This window comes from Aphelocoma coerulescens, unplaced genomic scaffold (genome assembly GCF_041296385.1).
Source record: "Aphelocoma coerulescens isolate FSJ_1873_10779 unplaced genomic scaffold, UR_Acoe_1.0 HiC_scaffold_123, whole genome shotgun sequence".
In the NCBI taxonomy this organism is placed as follows: domain Eukaryota; kingdom Metazoa; phylum Chordata; class Aves; order Passeriformes; family Corvidae; genus Aphelocoma; species Aphelocoma coerulescens.
Window position 1 is genome coordinate 1 of NW_027183480.1, and position 17,925 is coordinate 17,925.

Genomic DNA, 17,925 nt, shown 5'->3' on the forward strand with positions numbered 1-17,925 from the left:
TTGTGAGTCAATTTAATAAATCCTGGTTTACATTTCAAATGTTCACATTCTGGCACTGCATGGGTGCCAATCTGGACGAGCATGTTCAACTACCCTCAAGGCCACATTCATGAACAATGGATCAGAGTTCACAGGCAATTAATAAGACTCATACATAATCAATGAGCAGCAAGCAAATCCTTGCAGTTTAGTTCCATCTCTCACCTGTTCCAGGTGGAGGGAAGATAGGCACTGGTTGCACATTGCAGCAGCAGTGATGGGTCAGGGCTTTTTAATTTTTTTAATTTAAAAAAAAAGGGAAATAATATGTTCTGATATAAATGTTTTTAAAAGCCATTTAATTTAAACCCAAGATGACCACCACGATTCCCAAGTTCAGTCTTCTATTCTTACTGGTTTTGGTATCATGAAATCAACCCAGTTCTTCAAGAAATAGTAAATCATCATGACTAAACCTCTGGCTCCTCCTTAATTGCACTTACACCTCACTGTAGGAAGCTCTGGAGCCTTTGTTTCCCATCCTATATTGGAGAGAAGATGGATTTTAACAACACATGTACACAGTCTTTCTGGTTCTTCAAAAAGTTAAAAATGCCTGTAATAAAAATGATATAAGTAATATTGTGTCTCAGCCTCTTCAAGAAAAGAGAAATTGGAGCTTTAATGTCCCACTGAGAGATGTTGAATAAAATCTTCCCCGAGTTTGCACACATTAATAAAATATTGATCTTTATGACTGTATGAGAACAGCTCAGGAGGCTTTCATGGCTCAGTGATGATTGGCAGAGCACAGAACGTTAAAGATGAAGGGTTAGTTCCCGGAATTAATGCCCTGGTGTAGCCAGACACTTTTGCAAAGAGACGTAATAGTTTCTTCTCCTCCTGTCTGAGTTTCCAAGTCATCCTGTAATTCATAAGCTGCACTCTTGCAGACCAATCTGACATGGGTAAGTAACATATCTGGCTCCTGTGCTCCAAGCCACATGTCCCCGATGTAAACAGAAGTCAGGAATACAGAAACAGCTGTGGAAGAGAGACGAGAGAAAAATCAGAGCAGATATTCTTCTATTTCCACACAGTAATACCAAACCAAGCCATGTACCTCCAGGCCTATGTTTTCAAAGAGTTCCCTAACTCTTTTCCTAGATGGACAATCTGGGGTGGCTTTGCCCATGCCAAGCCAATGATCCTCCTCACAAGAAGGAACAAACCAGTTTTCTGTTAAATAAAACAGCTTGAAACTGACCTGTCATCTGCTACCATTGACCAGCACATGGATCAGCATCCAGGCCCATGCAGACTTGTTCCTTGCAGACTATCTTCCCTCTTGGAGTTCTACTTTTTTTTATACCTTTTGTTCCATTTTAGTCCTTGAAAGGGAAGTTTCTTTGAGGGAGTGTGAATGTTGTACTGTCAGAAAACCACACAGTGTGACCATGCTCTGTGCTGCTCACCCCTGTCCCCATCCCACCAAAGAAACAGCTTCTCCTTTGGGAAGCTATGAGCCTGGGTGGGTATGGGAAAACTAGTTTAATGGATTAAAAAAGCCATAGAACTTCCTACTTCCCCCCACCACTGCCTCGTCACACGAGGGATAAGAACAAGTCAAGTCACCTGTCTTGTTCGCATCCTCTTCTGTTGCTGCTGACAGGCACAGGGATTTCACAAGCTCGTGGAAGGTGCTGGCCAGGCCCTGTTCCTCCATGAGCTGGAGCATGATGGAACTGAACGCACCAAGTTCCTTGGAGAGCCCAGCTGAGGTGCTGCTGGCCTGGCAGAGCCGGGTGTAAAGCTTGAAGAGGTTGTTCCTCAGCGACTCATCCCTGAGCACCTCCCGCACGGCTGCCGGGTGCGGCAGGACGCGGCTCCGCAGCCACCGCAGCACTGGTGACACATCCTGCTCCCTGAGGAGGCTCTGCTCAGCCAGGGACCTCACCAGCCACTTAGTGACGACATGAGTGGACGCACAAGTGACAGCCACTGCTTCCCCCCCAGGCTCGCCAGGTCTCAGGGTCTCCCCTCCCTGTTTGGAGGGTGGTGCTGGGAAAGCAGGCTCCCAATGGGCAAGGATGGAATTCAGATGTTCTCTGCATTTCTCCAGCTCAGACACTTCCAGGTCTGCAGCAGTGTCATCTTCCTCCACCTTGTTCTTCTGAGTGTGATGATATACGCGAGATGAGACTTGAGGTTTGTTCTTGTCTTTAATATTTTCTGTAAGAAGAAAACCACCACCAAAACACACATCAGATACTCCAAAGGTCTTTCTGAGAAGTTTCAAAGGGTGAGAGAAACTTTAGAAAAGCTAAAGCTTTTACAGTATTCCTTAAATGCATGATACTTTCTTAGCTGATCCAGAACATTTAAACACACCTACAGAAGCTTTAATGTGCACCAAAAGCAGTTGTTGCTGCAGGAAACCAGTGTTGTTTTAAGACCTCCCACTCCCAAGCTCCTTGCACTTTTTGTTCACAGAGAGAATGAGAGAAGTCACACAAGTCCTGGTATATTTTTCCTTTCTTCAAACACTGATGACAACAAGAAAAGTCAACTATTCAGTTTTCACTTGCTTTATCTATTTATTGCTGTTACTCACACATCACTTTCAGATCCCCATCCACATGAAGAATGATTCAAACCTTTGAGCACAAAGCCTCCAGGCATGGCCTTTTGTTTCAAGATTTCATTAAAGAATACCATTTTTCAAAGCCCGACACAAGATTTGCAACTGTTTCATTTAAAGCTCTTTCCCGTTTTAAACTGTGTTTCTCCACAGCTTCCAGAGTGTGTTAAGGTTAGCAATCACCACAAGGAAGATCTGAAAAATGGCTTTCCATTTCCTTTCCTCCTCCCTCAAGCTACATCAGTCTGACACAAGGTATTAGTACTACTTCCAGAGAAGTTTGCCTCACTTGTACTGCTAGTTTGTAACAGCTGCAACAAAATATGCCTTCCTTGAAGTATTTTAGCACTTACTGAGCAATTCTTTGTTTTGGTACTTCTGAGCCAGGGCCTGCAGGTCCTCCTGCAGCTGCAGGTCTTTGCTGACAAGGCTCCACTTATGCAGCAGCAGCAGCAGCTCCCTGCTGGAGAGGACGCTGTCGTTCACCGTGAAACGCCTCATCTCCCTAAAAGCCTCAACAACCACAGCACGGTATTCCAGCACAGAGCTGAGGGTGTTGAAGAACTCAGTCAGCTTGGCCAGATCTACATTAGTCCTGTCAAAAGACAACACAAGTGCCATGTAATTTCCTGCGTGCTAATTAATAAGCATAGTTTTTAATCCTTACTGTCAGAAAGGCCAGGAATTAAGGACATAGGACTTGACAGCAACTGTGCATCAAAGTTTACTTTATTCCCCATGTACACAAACACCTAAACCCTCCTGTCAAAAAAATCTCATCCAAATTCACTACTCAACATTCAAACTGAAGGTGACAAAAGGTATTAATCTACCAGAGATAAAGAAATCCTTCTGGCCTTAAAAAAGTTCAAACTGGACAGAGGATGAAATGCAAACTGACTAAAATAAAAAGCAAAACAAGGAACTTACTGAATATGTTTGATTAACGTGACCAAAACATATAGAAATTCATTTACAAGCTGAATAGGAAGAAGTTTCCTGTTTTCCTGGGATTGACTCCTGTTTTCTCTCTTGTCTCCTAAATTTGTTAGCCACAGAGTATGGAGTAAGGAAATAATTTTATTTATCACCTTGTTTTCCAGAAACCTGAAAAACAAAACAAAACAAAAAAAGGAAAAACACATTTGGAAGGCAGATCCTCACCAGGAGCTGGTCCATCACCTACAGGGGGCCATATTCTAGTGCACTTTTGGTGCACCTGCCACAACGTGTCAGGGCACTCTATGCAGAAGAGGTTTTGTGTGTGTGTCAGGGAGAGGCAAGGAGAGAAGGAATGTTCTAGACTGCTCAAATCCATTACTGTGCCACCTCCTGTGCCGCAGGTCCTGTCACAGGATGCGAACTGAGGGTGCTTGAAATTTAAAAGGTGAAGACACCAATACAAGGTGCCATTTTGCTTTCTCGGTTTTTCAAGGAAGTGTTTTCTAAACCATGAAGCCCCTCCACCATCATCCCTCCCACCACAACCTGAAAGCATCTTGATTCTATTCTCAAAAACACAAGGGACATCTCAGAGTTCAGCAAATTCTGCCAGCACAGTCCTTGGTGCCCCCGGCTGTCTCCTTGTCTGTCACCCTTGTTTTCATACTCAGTCACATAATTATTCTACTGTGGGCAGTAAAATTGTTCCCATCTCTCCTGTACTTCTCTGGTTACCTTTTCTCTAAGCTGTGCAAGACCCACGTGAGGAGGCTATGATCCTGTATCAGCTCATAGGCAGCTCTGGTGACACGGGCAGCACTCTGTAATATCTCCAGAATACGACCCTGAAACAGAAAATGTAACTTGTTCTTTTACAGAACCAGAAATAGTCAGGATCTAACTATCAAACTTAGAACTGGCAATTTGACCGGTATCTGATCAACTTCCAGGCAAAATGAACACCACCTGTTCTCAGCAACCCCAAGGAAGAAAAGATATTCTCCTTTCAAAGCTTCATACCACAGGTGCTACTCTTACAAGAAGTCTTCAGGCAGCAAGACAATTTTATCTTTTTATTCAAGGCTTTGATACCTGAAATACTCAGGGTGGATGCCCCCAAACCTGAGAGCTCCTGGCATGTGAGTTTCCCTCCTGCTGAAGCACTGTTCAGGTAACAAATGTGCTTGTTGGGGAACAGAGATCCCCAAAAAAGAAAAGGTCCTGACTGTAGGAGCAAAACCACGGTACTCACACGAGGCTCCATGATGGCAGGAACCTGTTCCAGTTTCAGGGGATAAGGATGTGACTGGTTTAGACATAAGCAATTATTTCCCCCTCCACACATACACAAAATCAACAAGGAAGAGATTCTCAAGAGGGCAAAGGCGGAGTCAGCTGCTCCTTTCTGCTTTGTACTTGAGATCTCCAAGCTATGCAAACTGCTGTGGTTTGGGGTTTTGTGTGCTTTCTTTTTAAATTCTTACCTGGGAGCCCTCATCACACAAAGGACTGTTGAAAAAGGAAAGAATGATCTGGAAAATCCTCTGGTAGTCATAAAGCTCATAGCAGTGTTTGTCACGCAGCCCTTCCCCAAGAAATCTGAGGATCCACTCACGCTCTGTTTTGTACTGGAAGCCACAGAGAAAAATACCACTATTACACATTTAGACATTCCCAAATAATACCTGCTCCTAAGAGCACAAAACCCTAGTTCCCTGTGAGTGCCAGCTCAGGGCTTACCACAGCTTGTTCTGGACTTCTCCATTTCCATTCCTATCAAATTTAATCACTAACATCCATCAGGAACAGTCAGTCTGCAGCCCAAACATGCAGTGGAAATGGAATTTTAAATGTTGCTGTTACTAAAACACTTGAGTTGAAGTCAACGTTACTAATCTAACCTCAAAGACGAACGTAAACTAGCTGGAGCAGAACATTCTGCTTATTGTGCTCACAGAGCACACACAGCACAACTCATTGTGTGTTAGTATTAAGAAAACAACAAAAACCCCGCAGAAATAACATTTTTAATTCCAACATGAAACAAAACAAAGATGCCTCTAATTAACCACCTGTGGGAGAATGAGATTTCATTATATTTTTATGGTGTTTTACTATAAATTTCTGAAGAATTGCTGGATACCTAAAATGGGACTCTTACCTCAAAATCAAAACTGTAGAAAAGCTGGAAAAAACCTGGTACTTTCCTCAGGTCCAAATACTGGTGTGACAGAAGGAATCTGTTTACCTTTATATACATGTGCTCCTCTGTGAAGAGAAAAAGCTGTTATTGTGGAGGAGGATAACGTTCCAAATCCACAACCATGGACAACAACAAATGGAAGCTGTACTGTGCTGTAGTGTTCCAAGCTAGGAGAACAGCCCAGGAACTGCAGAAGGCCTTTGCTCTGAGGCTCATGATATTGCTGCCCATCCCTCCCCTTTTCTTCCCCAGAGTGAAAAGCTCAGTCAAGAGTGAATGAGCACAAAGCAGGTGAGATCAGCATTCCTCATGGCTTTGTCTTTCACCCTCGCAGTGACACGCGCAGGAAGTTCCAGTACCTGGCTTCAGGATCTGCTGTGCCACACGAGCAATGTAGAGGGTCAGGGAGAAGGTGAACCTGAGGTTTGGCTGCCTGATTCCATTCTGCACAGCATCCAAGAGATACAACAACTGCAAGAGCCCAGGGAGAGAAGCCTGAACCATAGCCCAAATGAACACAACAGGAGCATGAATACATAAATCAGCTTCTGGGACATTTCACAGGCCATAGGTCAAATATCAATTCCATCAAGATTTCCATTCCTACAAACAAAATTCCTAAGAATTTCTAAAACACATTTCCCACTTTCTCTCTCCATTGATTGTAACAGGAGGAAACACAAAGCACTAGAGGAGAAACAATGGGAGAGAGGATAAAAAGCTTCTTTTAGCTCTCTCACCACATGCATGTAGATGGATGAGCAAGGCAACATGTCTCCCACACACGTCCATGACCTACAAGGTCTCACCTGCCAAACTGGCAACGGAGCTGAGCCTTACCTGGCTCTTCTCTCGAAAGCGAGCCCCTTCCAGATGGGAGCGGAAGGAAGCCAGGACAAAATACGCAGCCGCTCTCATGTTGGAGTCGTAGCTGCTGAGGGCAGCCACTGTGAGACCCAGGGCATTAACTTCCACAAACTTGTGACATGCCACCACACACTCTGTGGGGGGACAGGGGGAAAAGAGACAGAAAGCACCTGGTGTGTTAGTACTGACATGTCCCAGTGTAACAGCACTATAATCCTTAACATTTCTGTTCATGAGCACCCATTTCTGGCTCTGCCCTCACAAACTACGACCTCGGTAGATGCTGAAGGCTCCTCCAGCTGATAAAAGGCTTTGGCAATTCACTCTGAACAGGAATTCTTTACCTGAGCTGAAATTCATGGGGCTGTTCTCATTTATGTAAGACAGAGATGATCCTGCCTGCTAGGCCATGCAAAGTTAGGGGTAAATTCTATAAAGACATCTTGTATCTCACTGTTTCAGGAAAGCCGAGTACAAAGAGCAACAAGAGGGAAAATTCATCTCTCCAGAGCACTTTTGGGTGCCTGAAAGACCAGCACTAAAAAGCTTCTCTAACAGAAAGGGCAGGAGAATAACACATAAATAGCCCATAAACCGCAGCAGCTGTCCCTGTGCAGGCACAAATGACTCTGATGGTAGGGCCTGTTCTGAGCCAAGTACGCAGCTGTACCCCGAGCCCTTCTGGGCAAAACAAAATCCAGCAATGGCCAGAAAACAGCCCAACAGGAAACACACCCTCCAATGTAACACTTATCTTCCACAGCACTTTGCCACCAGGATTTGGAGTTTCTCCTTTCAGGGCTTCTGTCCTGTGTGTTTTGAAGGGTTTGTGCCGTTTCTACCCACTGATGGCTAGAAATGACTTGGTACGAAACTTCCACCTTATCTCCAGGAATGGCACCTCAGTGGTATTTCACCAGCTACAAATGTACTGTGAGTTTAGAAATAATATTAATGTATTTTCTTGCAACCCACACTGAAGGTCACTGAGGAAGTTTCTAGAAACAAATATTCCTATTTAAGAAGGGGCTGCAATCTTACTGCCAAATACCTACATTTGGTCCACCGATTTCCTCCCCTATCACTGCACACACAAACTAGGGTGCATGTGTATATACATATCTATATATATATGTATGTTAAAAAAATCACAGATTATTTCTGTCTCTGCACCAGCACCTGGGCTGTTTCTCTCTTTTCTCAACTGCTAAAACTTCTAAAACTCAACTGCATGCCTGGCAGTTTCTTACACAGCTCTGCTGGTTATGGGCATGGTAAAGCAGGGTCTTCGCTTCCCTACCAGCCACTGCCATTTCTCCCAGAGTCACCACTCTGGCTCTCCTTCAGGCTGCAGGTCTGGGGAACTGCTGATGTGCACTAACCATTCACACCATGGAGTAGGGCCACAGAAAGAAATCCAAGGTTCTCACTTCAGCAGTCCACAGGAAGATTTATTTGGAAAACTTTTTTTTACTTAAAACATGCAGTGGTAATATTTTCCATCCTGCTGACCCTGGAGAGTGCATTCAACAACTAACATAAAATAACAAGCTGTTATTAAAAAAAAATCCCAATTTAATTATATGTCTGACATACAGCTTGTTTCAGGGACCTTGAGAACCAGGATGGAAAAGCTTTTCACAAGATGCTTATCAGAGCTAAAGATAGATAGAACTTGCTATCTGCCCAACTCCAGACTTAGTTTTTCCTCAGCGAGCATTAAACACCATGCAAGAAGTCCATGTTTATAAATTCAGACGGCACTGTGCAGCCAGTACAAAGAGCAAATAAATAAAGAACTGGGAATTCCAAGAGCAGCTGACATGGTTTATGAGCACCATGGGACTTGGACTCCTAAATCACTTGGGCCCTTTAAAAATGCCCCTCTTAGGACACAGACTCACACCCTCTGTGGAGCAGCTAAGAGGGCTATTTTTCTCCTCTCCAGGTTCAGATTCAGGATAGCCTCTGTCTTTCCAGCTCCACAAGAACATGATGTGCAGCAGTTCCCTCAACCTTGGTGCTTCCCACACTAGCAGCCACCACCTGGCTGCAGTGCTGCTGGGGCTGCCACAGACACCAAATCCCTCTCTCCACAGGGTGGGTGGTGCTGGCAGAGCATCCTTTTTCCAGCTATCAACACTAGGTTCCAAAGACACCAGTTGTCCATGTTCTTCATCCCTGTGCCCCTCAAAGGCCCAGCATTAACTGGATTGCCTAAGAATCCTTCAACTGCAAAATGTCAAATAGCTCTGGTTCCTTTTCTCCTCTGAGGACTTAAAGACAGTTCTTTTCCTGCTGCCAGGATTATACAGAGCAGTTCAAACCTTAGCTAAGGACAGGCTAAGTACACCCAAACAGGTGCTGTACTTGCAGGGGTCTGGGTGAACAAAGGACTGTGTGATTTCACTGACAGACACTAACAGCCTGCCAATTGCTTCCTAAATTATTGCTGTGGAAAGCCAAATCTAGCTGTAACTACACAGTGCTTAAGCATAACCCACACAGGGAGAGAGCTGGTTAGGAAATCCCTTAGGGTTCTTGTCTCCCTGTGACCTGAGGGCTCTCTCCAGGGACAGTGTGTCTGTGGAGCACAGCAGGGACGTACACGTGCAAAGCAGAGTCATGTCGGACAAGAAACTTGCTGACACTTCAGAGCCTATTTATGACACACATTGGCCTCATGCCCATCTGTCTGGTGGAAAATGAGTTGACTGAAGTTTCCCTGTTCTATAACCACAGCCTGTAACAGGCCAGATCTCCAGCCAATTCAGTCACAGCCCTCACAATAGTTCGTTTCTTTCCTCTAAAGTCAGGCACAAATTCCTTGCAGTATTAGCTCTTGGATCAGGGATAACAGAGTTTCAGGTGCAGCTCCTGAAGCAGAGCAACCTGACACTAAATACCAAAGAGAAACACTCACTTTACCTGGTCTGGTGAGTTCACTGAAGAGCTGAAGTAGAAAACAAGGATCATAGAAGTCATCAAGGCTCTTGACTGTTTCATCTTTGTATAGTGACTCTTGTATCCCCTGAGACCAAATCCAAACCAGTATTTGTAAGGAACAACATCAGTTTCCAGCTTGGTTTCAAACTTCCAAAACCACCTCATCCCATTATAAACCACTTGATACTACACCTTGTAAAATATGATGTAACACAGGGTGAGACTTGCTTGTGTTTAAACCCAGCTTTCACTATGAGGGTACATCCACAACTATTTCCCCTGACCAGCACCAACAGGTACAGAACCATGTCAGCAAACTGTAAGAAAGGCTGGAGAGCCCACTGACAGCGGATCCTTGGGCTGTCCAATCCTGGTCTCACATACATGACAACCTTTGCAGTGCACAATCACCCCTGCTGACAAGATGTGGCCCATATCTTGCAATTAATTTGAAAAGGCTCCTAAAGAACTAATTCCAGTCCTCCTATGAATTGAAATAACTCTCCTGACGGAAACAAACTGCAATGTATTACATGGATGCAAGAAATGAATGGCTCAAGGCTCTTTGTGCACATCCAAAGAAGGGTAACCATGGATAGGCTGAATCAAAAGCACCTGTGATGGCAGCAGCCGGCGATGCTGAGGGAACAACAGAATTGTCTTCATCATCTTCTCTCGATCCAGCAGACACAGAATCTCCTCCATGCTTGGCTGCTGCCACAGGGACTTGCCCAAACTCTTGCAAGTCTTGTGATGCTCCACAGCGGCTGGACCCCACAGAAGGATCCTAAAACATTGATAAAGGCATTAGGCAACAGAGCCAAAAGCAATTACAGAGGAGATCAATTAGTACTGAAATTTTGTCTTCACTTGTAGTTACTACCCTGTGGGACTTGAAACTAGAACTCGTTTCCCTGGCAACACCTTTTCCATCCATCCCAAAGCTTTTCAAATTCAGTCTGAGCATAACTCTGCCCTCCTCGCCCCCCCTGTCCATCCAAGTCAGAATGTACCTGTTCAGAAGTACCTATGGATTTAAGCTGTAAGTGCAGGTAAGAATGACAGCAACTGCATGAAGGGACATGGATGGATCCAGACCTGCCTCAGCTGCCTGAGCCAGTGCTCTTGCACTGCTGGTGATATTTCAGCCCCTACCTCCAGGACAGAAAAGGGCACGGAGGAAGGCAGACCAAACCAGAACTGTTGGCAACAGACTTTCCTGTGGACGCTTGGGCACAGGAAAGGGGAAAAGTCCACTAGGGACTTACGTTTCAGCCTCCCAACTGCAAGGAGACCCCTATAGTGGGGTCCCAATTATGGAGAATGAGGGACTCCAGAAATGAGACATCCCTTCATCTAACCCACAGACACCCAAAACAACACAAGAGAATCCTCTTGTTTAGGCAACACAAGAGAATTACACTAAGAATAGGAAATACATAGGAAAAAATGTTTCCAAAAGCAACATTCACCTTTAGGTTTGACCTTGTTCACCTTCTCCTTCATTTAAAAATGAGAGCCTGGAAAAACAGCAGTTGTGAGACTATCTGTGTGTAGTTTGCCCAAGAAAGCAAGGTGCTCACCTTACCTGGAGTTTATAAGACTTTGATTATTCTTCTCATACAACTGAAGCAGCAGCAGTATCTTCTGATCTAAAACCCAAGATTGAACCCAAAGTTAGTGACCTGTGGAGACAAGTACAAGATGCAGAAGGAAGTGCCTTTGCCAGGCTGCCACTCACCCACAGCGCTCAGTGTGGCCCCGTAGGCTCCCAGCAGCACGGGGAGGTGACTGCTCCCACAGAGAGAGGGGCTGAGCTGCACAGCTGTCAGCAGAACGTCCACCAGCGCCTCTGGAACAAGTACAGCCTGAGCCCTGCAGCTCTCAGTCGCGCAGAACACAAATAAACACTCCCAGACCCACTCCCAATGGATGCACACACGACACTGGGCGTTTTACATCAATATCTATCTCTAGAGATACCACAGCCCATTTCTCCAATACACTAAAGGGTGATTATGATGCATTTAATTCAAGAGAACATCTTAAAACAGTATTCCCAAGCTCAACACACAAGTCCCACGGCCAGGTGAGGTCCCCAGGGTGGAACACACTACTCTGCAGAAGCTTTCCATGTGTACACACCCACTCTCTGGTTAAAAAGGAGTGCTGTACCCTATCCTGCCACAGCTCCACTCCTTCCTCCCCCACAAGGGCATCTGGAATGAGCTCAGGAATTGCACAAAGGCAGACATCCCAGCAACCTCCTCAAGGACTCGAGAATTCACAGCAAAAACTTGTAAGTCCCCACTGCAGCTGCAGTAACTACCAGAATGCTTCTGCACTGTGCATTCCTGCAGGGCTCAGCACTCAGTTTGTGAGCCACAGGAACTCTGTCCTCAATTATCCACCTTTGCTCTCTAACTAACCGAGAAGCAGAGAACACAAGTGATCAGGTTCCTCAAAAGCACACAGGCTGGCTGTAACATGCTCAAGACACGACTCCAGATTTCTCTACTCTCAGTATCTGAAAAGGCCTGAGCTTTGACCCTAGTTATGTGCAGAAATATAAAATGCATGTCAAAACTGAAGAGCTCCTAAAGTATTGGCCTGAGTGAATGCACTTGTGACACTAAGCTTCTGGAATACTGCAGCTGGCCTCAAGAGAATCCATCCTGCTGATCTACACAAATACAGTCTAAAGGTAAGACACATATGTACAGCAAGCAGCAAAATCTATTCCTTATTTTTAATTTCACTAAACTGTTGACTTCACAAGAGCTTTTTTCTCTTTTCAGTTTTTAAAACTTAAAAGCTTGTTTACATGTTGCTCGCCAATAAACACGAAATTTGATACCAACATGCTGCCCTGAGAATTTTTCCCCCCCTTTTCTTACACAGCTCCTTCAATCACTGAATCTCAAACCCCTGTACAGTGGGGAAAAGCTGAGGTCTACGTAGATTAATGCGGTTCAAGTTCAGGCAGGATTTCAGTTGCCAGCAAAGAAGAAACAAAGCCAATCCTACACAGGAACTAGCATCCAATTTATATTCCCCTGGAAGGATAGTCCTCATTAAAGGCTGCAATACGAAATACACGTAATTTAAATCACCATTTTTAATAAAACTTGCAAAATCAACTTTAAATCTCCTGTATCAATCTATTTTAAAGCAGGTTTAAACATCACAGGACCTATGTGCACCTTAGTGATCTTACACTAACTGCCTCACAGAAACCAAAAGAATCAATCCAAGACTTCAACTGGGTTAAAAATACCAGAAAAACAAACAAACAAACCAAAATAAAAACCCAAACACATCTTTCCAGTAGTTTTAAAGACAGAAGTGTTTTAAACCAGCATAAGATGAATGTAACATTTGGATCCAAGCAGAGGTACAATGCAAAGGCAAATGTCAATATTCTGGAACTGTTAATAACTCTGCAAGTATTTACATAGGTGGCTGTGCTGGATGGAGAGAATATAATGCAAGAAAGGCAAGATTAACTATTTAGTACGGGAAGAAGATTATTAAAAAATACCTCTTATCTTCATGTTCTTGCCATCTTCTTCTCTTGACCTCAGGATGGCTGACAAAAATAGAGAGTGCTGTGTGACCATCATGTGGAGTTTGGAGAGCTTGACTAAGCTCTGACTAAGCAAGGATTCTTTCTTGTATAGTAACTGGATGGCAGCATTCAGGACCCTCAGGAATGTTTCATCTCTGTAACGGTACCTTTGGGAGAAGGATCACAGAGAAGTCAGATCCCAACCAAACCCAAGGAAACCTGCTTGAAATACAAAGCTGTTTAAGAAATGAGAACTTGGCAAAGAAAACTTTGTAAAACCCAAACAAGTTAAAATGAAAACACTTACTTGAGTCCTGTCTTCACAAGGCTGCACCAGTCATTTGGGTCCACCTCTTCAACCACGTACTGTGTGTAGCGAGTAAAAACAAGTGTTGGTTTACATTGGCACACAGAGCTTCTACAGCAATTTCTGTTCAAGGGACACACTATAAACATACAAACCAAAGACTCAGATGGGATGATCAGAGGCTAACAGGGGAAAAAAGCTCTTGGATCCAACAATCCTACCTCCTGGTTCAAAGGAAACTGCAAGTGTTGTTTTGTTGGTCTGGGAACAGAGGAACATATGGGCTGCATGGAACTAAAAAGCAAGCTGGGCTGTAAGTTCCAAAAACCCAGCGGCTCAAAACTCTTCAAACTCCTGAAGTGTGAAAGGAACCACAACTTGGCAAGTCAAAGCAAGAGATGGGTACCAGGCTTTCGTGTGGTTTAACTAACCAAGCTTGGCCCAGGCAGTGGCTGGGTGTATGTGCTCCTTACAACTGATGTGCCCTGAGGAGCTGGGAACCACAACAAACCCGTCAGTGCGGAGAAGACTGACAGCTGCACATACAAGCAGTCCTGAGAATGCAGGTACCAACCTCACCAGGCTGGAAACACCCTCAGGATGGACACTGTGAGGTGGCCCCAGGGCCTGCAGAGTCAGCCAGGTCCTACAAGGGAGTCTCAGCAAAAGCCAGTGAGAGGGCAAAGGCATTCACTGCTCACAGAGACCTTCAGTGTTGTGTTACAGGGATCGGTGTTTACTGAACTCAAACCAAGGGAATACTACAGAGGGAGTGATCAACCAGTGTTCTTCAGGATCAAAGTCCGTATTTCTACTTATGATCAACCAGATTTTTGCCCCAGACTTCAGATGGCATGGCAGGTGGATCTTGGCAGAAGTGTCTCTATCGCCTTTTTTTTAATAAAAAAAATAAAAACCACTGGTGACCTTTGATCTCTTACTCCTAAATACCTCATACACCTGTCTTCAAAGGGGATTCTTAGCAGAAAGCCATCATCAAGAACATAAAACTGCTTCATATAAAGGATTATCAGGGCTAAGTTAAGTCTACAAAAGCTATTAAAAGCCCATGGAAACCAGATTACATAAAACAGGAAGTCAGGTCCAATCTGTATTTACAAAATCTACAAAGTGCCCAATCACACATCTGCATGCAGTCCCACTGTGGCAAAGCAGGTAAGAAGTCTCACCAGTAATTCCTCTAGCCTCAGCAGCATGGACCTCTCCACTTCCTGCTTGCTTTCATCTTTACTGCTGCTGTACATGGCAACTAACCCCTTCATGCAGGCTGACAACAAATGTCTCCTCCAGGAATGCAGCTCCTCCGAGTTTTTAAGCACTCTGGATATGGCATCTGCCACAGCCCAACTGCAGAGAGATAGTTATTGATTTTTTTTTTTTTTAATATTTTAACTTTTTTTTTTGTGTATGTACTTTTTGCTGCCAAAGTGCAAAGCGACAGATTGTCTGAGGATACGATGCTGTTACTGCTCCCATTCCAATCAGAGTGCTTCCCAGGACAAACTGAGCCCTGAGTAAGGCACACACACACTGCCCACCTCTCTTCATTCCCTGCTCTCTCCAGAGCAGCAGGAAGCTGGTCCATCAGGCTGTGCAGCCCTTTGCTTTCTGAAGGTGGCAACAACTTTGAAAGAATTTGCAGTTTCACAGTGGCCTCAGGAGATGCTTCTGTGTCCAGAATCCCAGCGCAGAGCTCCTTCCACAGGGCTTTCCTCAGGACAGGCGTGACAGCAGACACAACTGTTGGGAGAGCAGAGGGCACAGGTTCCACCACCTGCAGGTGTTCAACAACAACACACTAATCCCAAATAGACTTTCTAATCCAGGCCCAGATTACTCAATTTAAAAGAAATTATGCGACAGCAGCTGCTAATCTGCTACAGAGAGGCTCGCTTCTTTACCCATCCTCTACTTCCAGGCTGCTGACAAGGTCTTTTCACTGCTTGACCTTGTAGGTAGAGCTACAGCCTGCTTCCTTTCCTATTTACATTTCTGGGCAATAAGAGGAATGAAAGCAAAGTGATCCTGTTCTACCGACTTGAATTCTAACTCATCGTTTTGGTGATAGAGAATTCAACACACTAGTCCATAGATGTAATGCTGCTGTGGGTTTGGAAAGTTCTGGACTGCCAGCTTAGGAGGGCATTACTGTACCCAGCCTACAGCTGGAGATTTGTTTTAGAGGAAATTTTTTGACTCTGTAAAAGTGAAAGCTCAGGTTCTGCAAAAACCATGTGTCTGTGGCATTGCACACTCCAGACACTGTTCTATCCGTGCCCGAGCAAAACGTTTTACCTCCTATACAAACCAAGAGAAGCACAATGACAGATCTTCACATGCACTAAGCATTAAATAAGGGCTTCAAAAGAGAAATCCTGGGCAGCAGTAACTGTAAGAGCACTTGGCTTCAGTCTCACAGCCAACCCTCAGCACAGCCCTTCACCTTTAGTGCTGCAGAGGTACTTACAAGAAGTCATTAGAGATCAGACATCTAAGTTTTATCACCTCTATCTGTTGTGTGGATATTGCAGTACCTTAAGGCCAGCAGACCCTAAACAGGGAATTTGGCCTCCTGAATCAAAAGCAAGGCTCAGTGGTGCCTTTACCTGCAGAAGGTCGGCTGAAACCATACTGGTCTCTGCATTGCAAATACACGTTAATGAGTGGAAGAAAGCTCTCCATGTGTTTCCTGAGGTACTTCCCAGTGGCACTGCTCAGACACCAGAGCTCGAACTGCAGCAGGTGAGTCCTGGAGTGCTGGATCAGCATGGCCACAATGGCCAGAGAGGTGCATGAGTGCTGGGCAAGGCAGTGAGCCTGCACCTCGACACCAACTGCAAGAGCCAGGACTGGCTCACTGTGAAGAGCCTGGAGGAAAACTTTCTCCAAATCTTTGCTGGCTGATGCTGACATCAATATCCCCAAAGCTTTAATGTGTTCTGTGGATAGCAGAAGTTCTCCTTGCTGGGGATGCCTTTGGTAGCTGTCTGTGAGGAGCTGCACCAAAATTTGTCCATAGAAGCTTAACTGTTTCCCTTTCTTAGGGGATTTTTCAGATTTCTGAGCAGTCAAGCTCATCTCAGGAAGTCGCAGCATGGTTAAAGTGATCTCCTTCAGCTGAGCTGCAGTCATGTACATGTGCAGCTCCTCCAGAGCCTGCAGCTGATGAGACTTCCTGGGACAGACCCGGCTTCTGCCCTTCCCCACAGCCTGCAGCTCTTCCAGGACACTTTTTTTGATAGCTTCGAAATACTTGGACAACACATGTCTGTGATCTGCTGTGATGCTCTGCAGGATGGGGGCACATGTTTTCAGCAGCTGGAGCACCCCGGAATTGAGGTGAGCTGACAGGAGCTTCACGGTGACAGGGTTCAAACCAGGCTGAGGAATAGAGCGCAATTCCAATGCCAGGAACCAGCTCTCCAGTGTAGGATGTCTGAAAATCAAGATGAGCATATCTTCCAGTGTCTGTAACAAACAGATGTAACAATATCACTGAATGGATAATCATAGTCCAGGGTAAAAAATGAACTCATCCATCTGCCTATTTTCCACAGCTTGTCAATTATAATTTTTGAACATGAAATCGTCTACTAGCTGGCCAGAGGATAAAAATATTAATGAATTACAAGCTCATAAATATCATTCTTCCAACTTTTATGCTGTGGGATTTATGCTGTTCTACTGAACATTCTAGACATGTCTAAGCACATCTCCAGAGGAAAACTGAATATTCTGGGGTTCATCAATACAATTCCATTCTAATCTCCACAAATTAATGGAACAGATGAAACGGGAAAAAATTCACTCCTCAAGTATATAATTTTCATAACAAGGCTTTACACAGGGCTGAGAGAATGTATTTTTTTCTGCAAAAGTGATCTCTTTCAGGACGTCTCCTGACTGTGTTCCAGCTCAGGGGTGAGACTGTGGGTGATGCAGCTCGGTCACATCTCCAGACAGTAGTTTTGCAACTGCTGGCCCACATGCTCTATGTTCCTAAGTTTTCCTCCAAGACCTTAACAGCATCTCTCTGTTCAGCAGAACTACTCCCTAGAGAATCAATTAAATCAAAGTTTACTAACAGGTGTCTCTGTATCAAGGGATCTGGTACCTTGTCATTTGAAGACTCTTCTGTCATCAGCGACTCCTCATCCATAAAGAGATCCGACTCAGCCTGATGCTCTTCCCGTTTCTGCTGATGATCCAGCCTTATTTGATTGCCCCGGCACAACAAGCTGCTCAGCATGTCCACATAGAGGTCAACGAGCTGAGGACCCAAAGCTTTACCAAGCTATGAAAATAAAGACATCTTGGAAGTGGAGAAAAGAGGAGGATGGGAGCAGAGGGATAATTATCCAACAGGAATGGGAGTTAACTAAGAACTACTTAAGATTACAGCCTCTTGTGGGGGAAGGAATCGCTCCCCTATGTAGAATCCTGATAAATAA

General features: G+C 44.7%; 1 protein-coding gene across 2 annotated transcripts in view; it reads right to left on the reverse strand.

Moving 5' to 3' along the window:
* Positions 1–321: 321 nt before the first annotated feature.
* The window catches only part of LOC138100635 (nucleolar pre-ribosomal-associated protein 1-like), a 42,167-nt gene continuing 24,563 nt past the window's right edge, over positions 322–17,925 (reverse strand). For both annotated transcript variants that reach the window (XM_068998511.1, XM_068998510.1), the window contains 19 exons: positions 17,589–17,768; positions 16,081–16,942; positions 15,013–15,214; positions 14,644–14,821; positions 13,454–13,512; positions 13,120–13,313; positions 11,320–11,430; positions 11,167–11,230; positions 10,194–10,365; positions 9,561–9,663; positions 6,606–6,766; positions 6,125–6,236; positions 5,724–5,830; positions 5,047–5,190; positions 4,298–4,407; positions 3,551–3,727; positions 2,974–3,215; positions 1,615–2,211; positions 322–1,023 (listed from right to left, as the gene is read on the reverse strand). In XM_068998511.1, the coding sequence (XP_068854612.1) occupies positions 812–1,023; positions 1,615–2,211; positions 2,974–3,215; positions 3,551–3,727; positions 4,298–4,407; positions 5,047–5,190; positions 5,724–5,830; positions 6,125–6,236; positions 6,606–6,766; positions 9,561–9,663; positions 10,194–10,365; positions 11,167–11,230; positions 11,320–11,430; positions 13,120–13,313; positions 13,454–13,512; positions 14,644–14,821; positions 15,013–15,214; positions 16,081–16,942; positions 17,589–17,768 (3,987 nt within the window). In that variant the 3' untranslated portion in view covers positions 322–811. The remainder of the gene's footprint in view (positions 1,024–1,614; positions 2,212–2,973; positions 3,216–3,550; positions 3,728–4,297; positions 4,408–5,046; positions 5,191–5,723; positions 5,831–6,124; positions 6,237–6,605; positions 6,767–9,560; positions 9,664–10,193; positions 10,366–11,166; positions 11,231–11,319; positions 11,431–13,119; positions 13,314–13,453; positions 13,513–14,643; positions 14,822–15,012; positions 15,215–16,080; positions 16,943–17,588; positions 17,769–17,925) is intronic.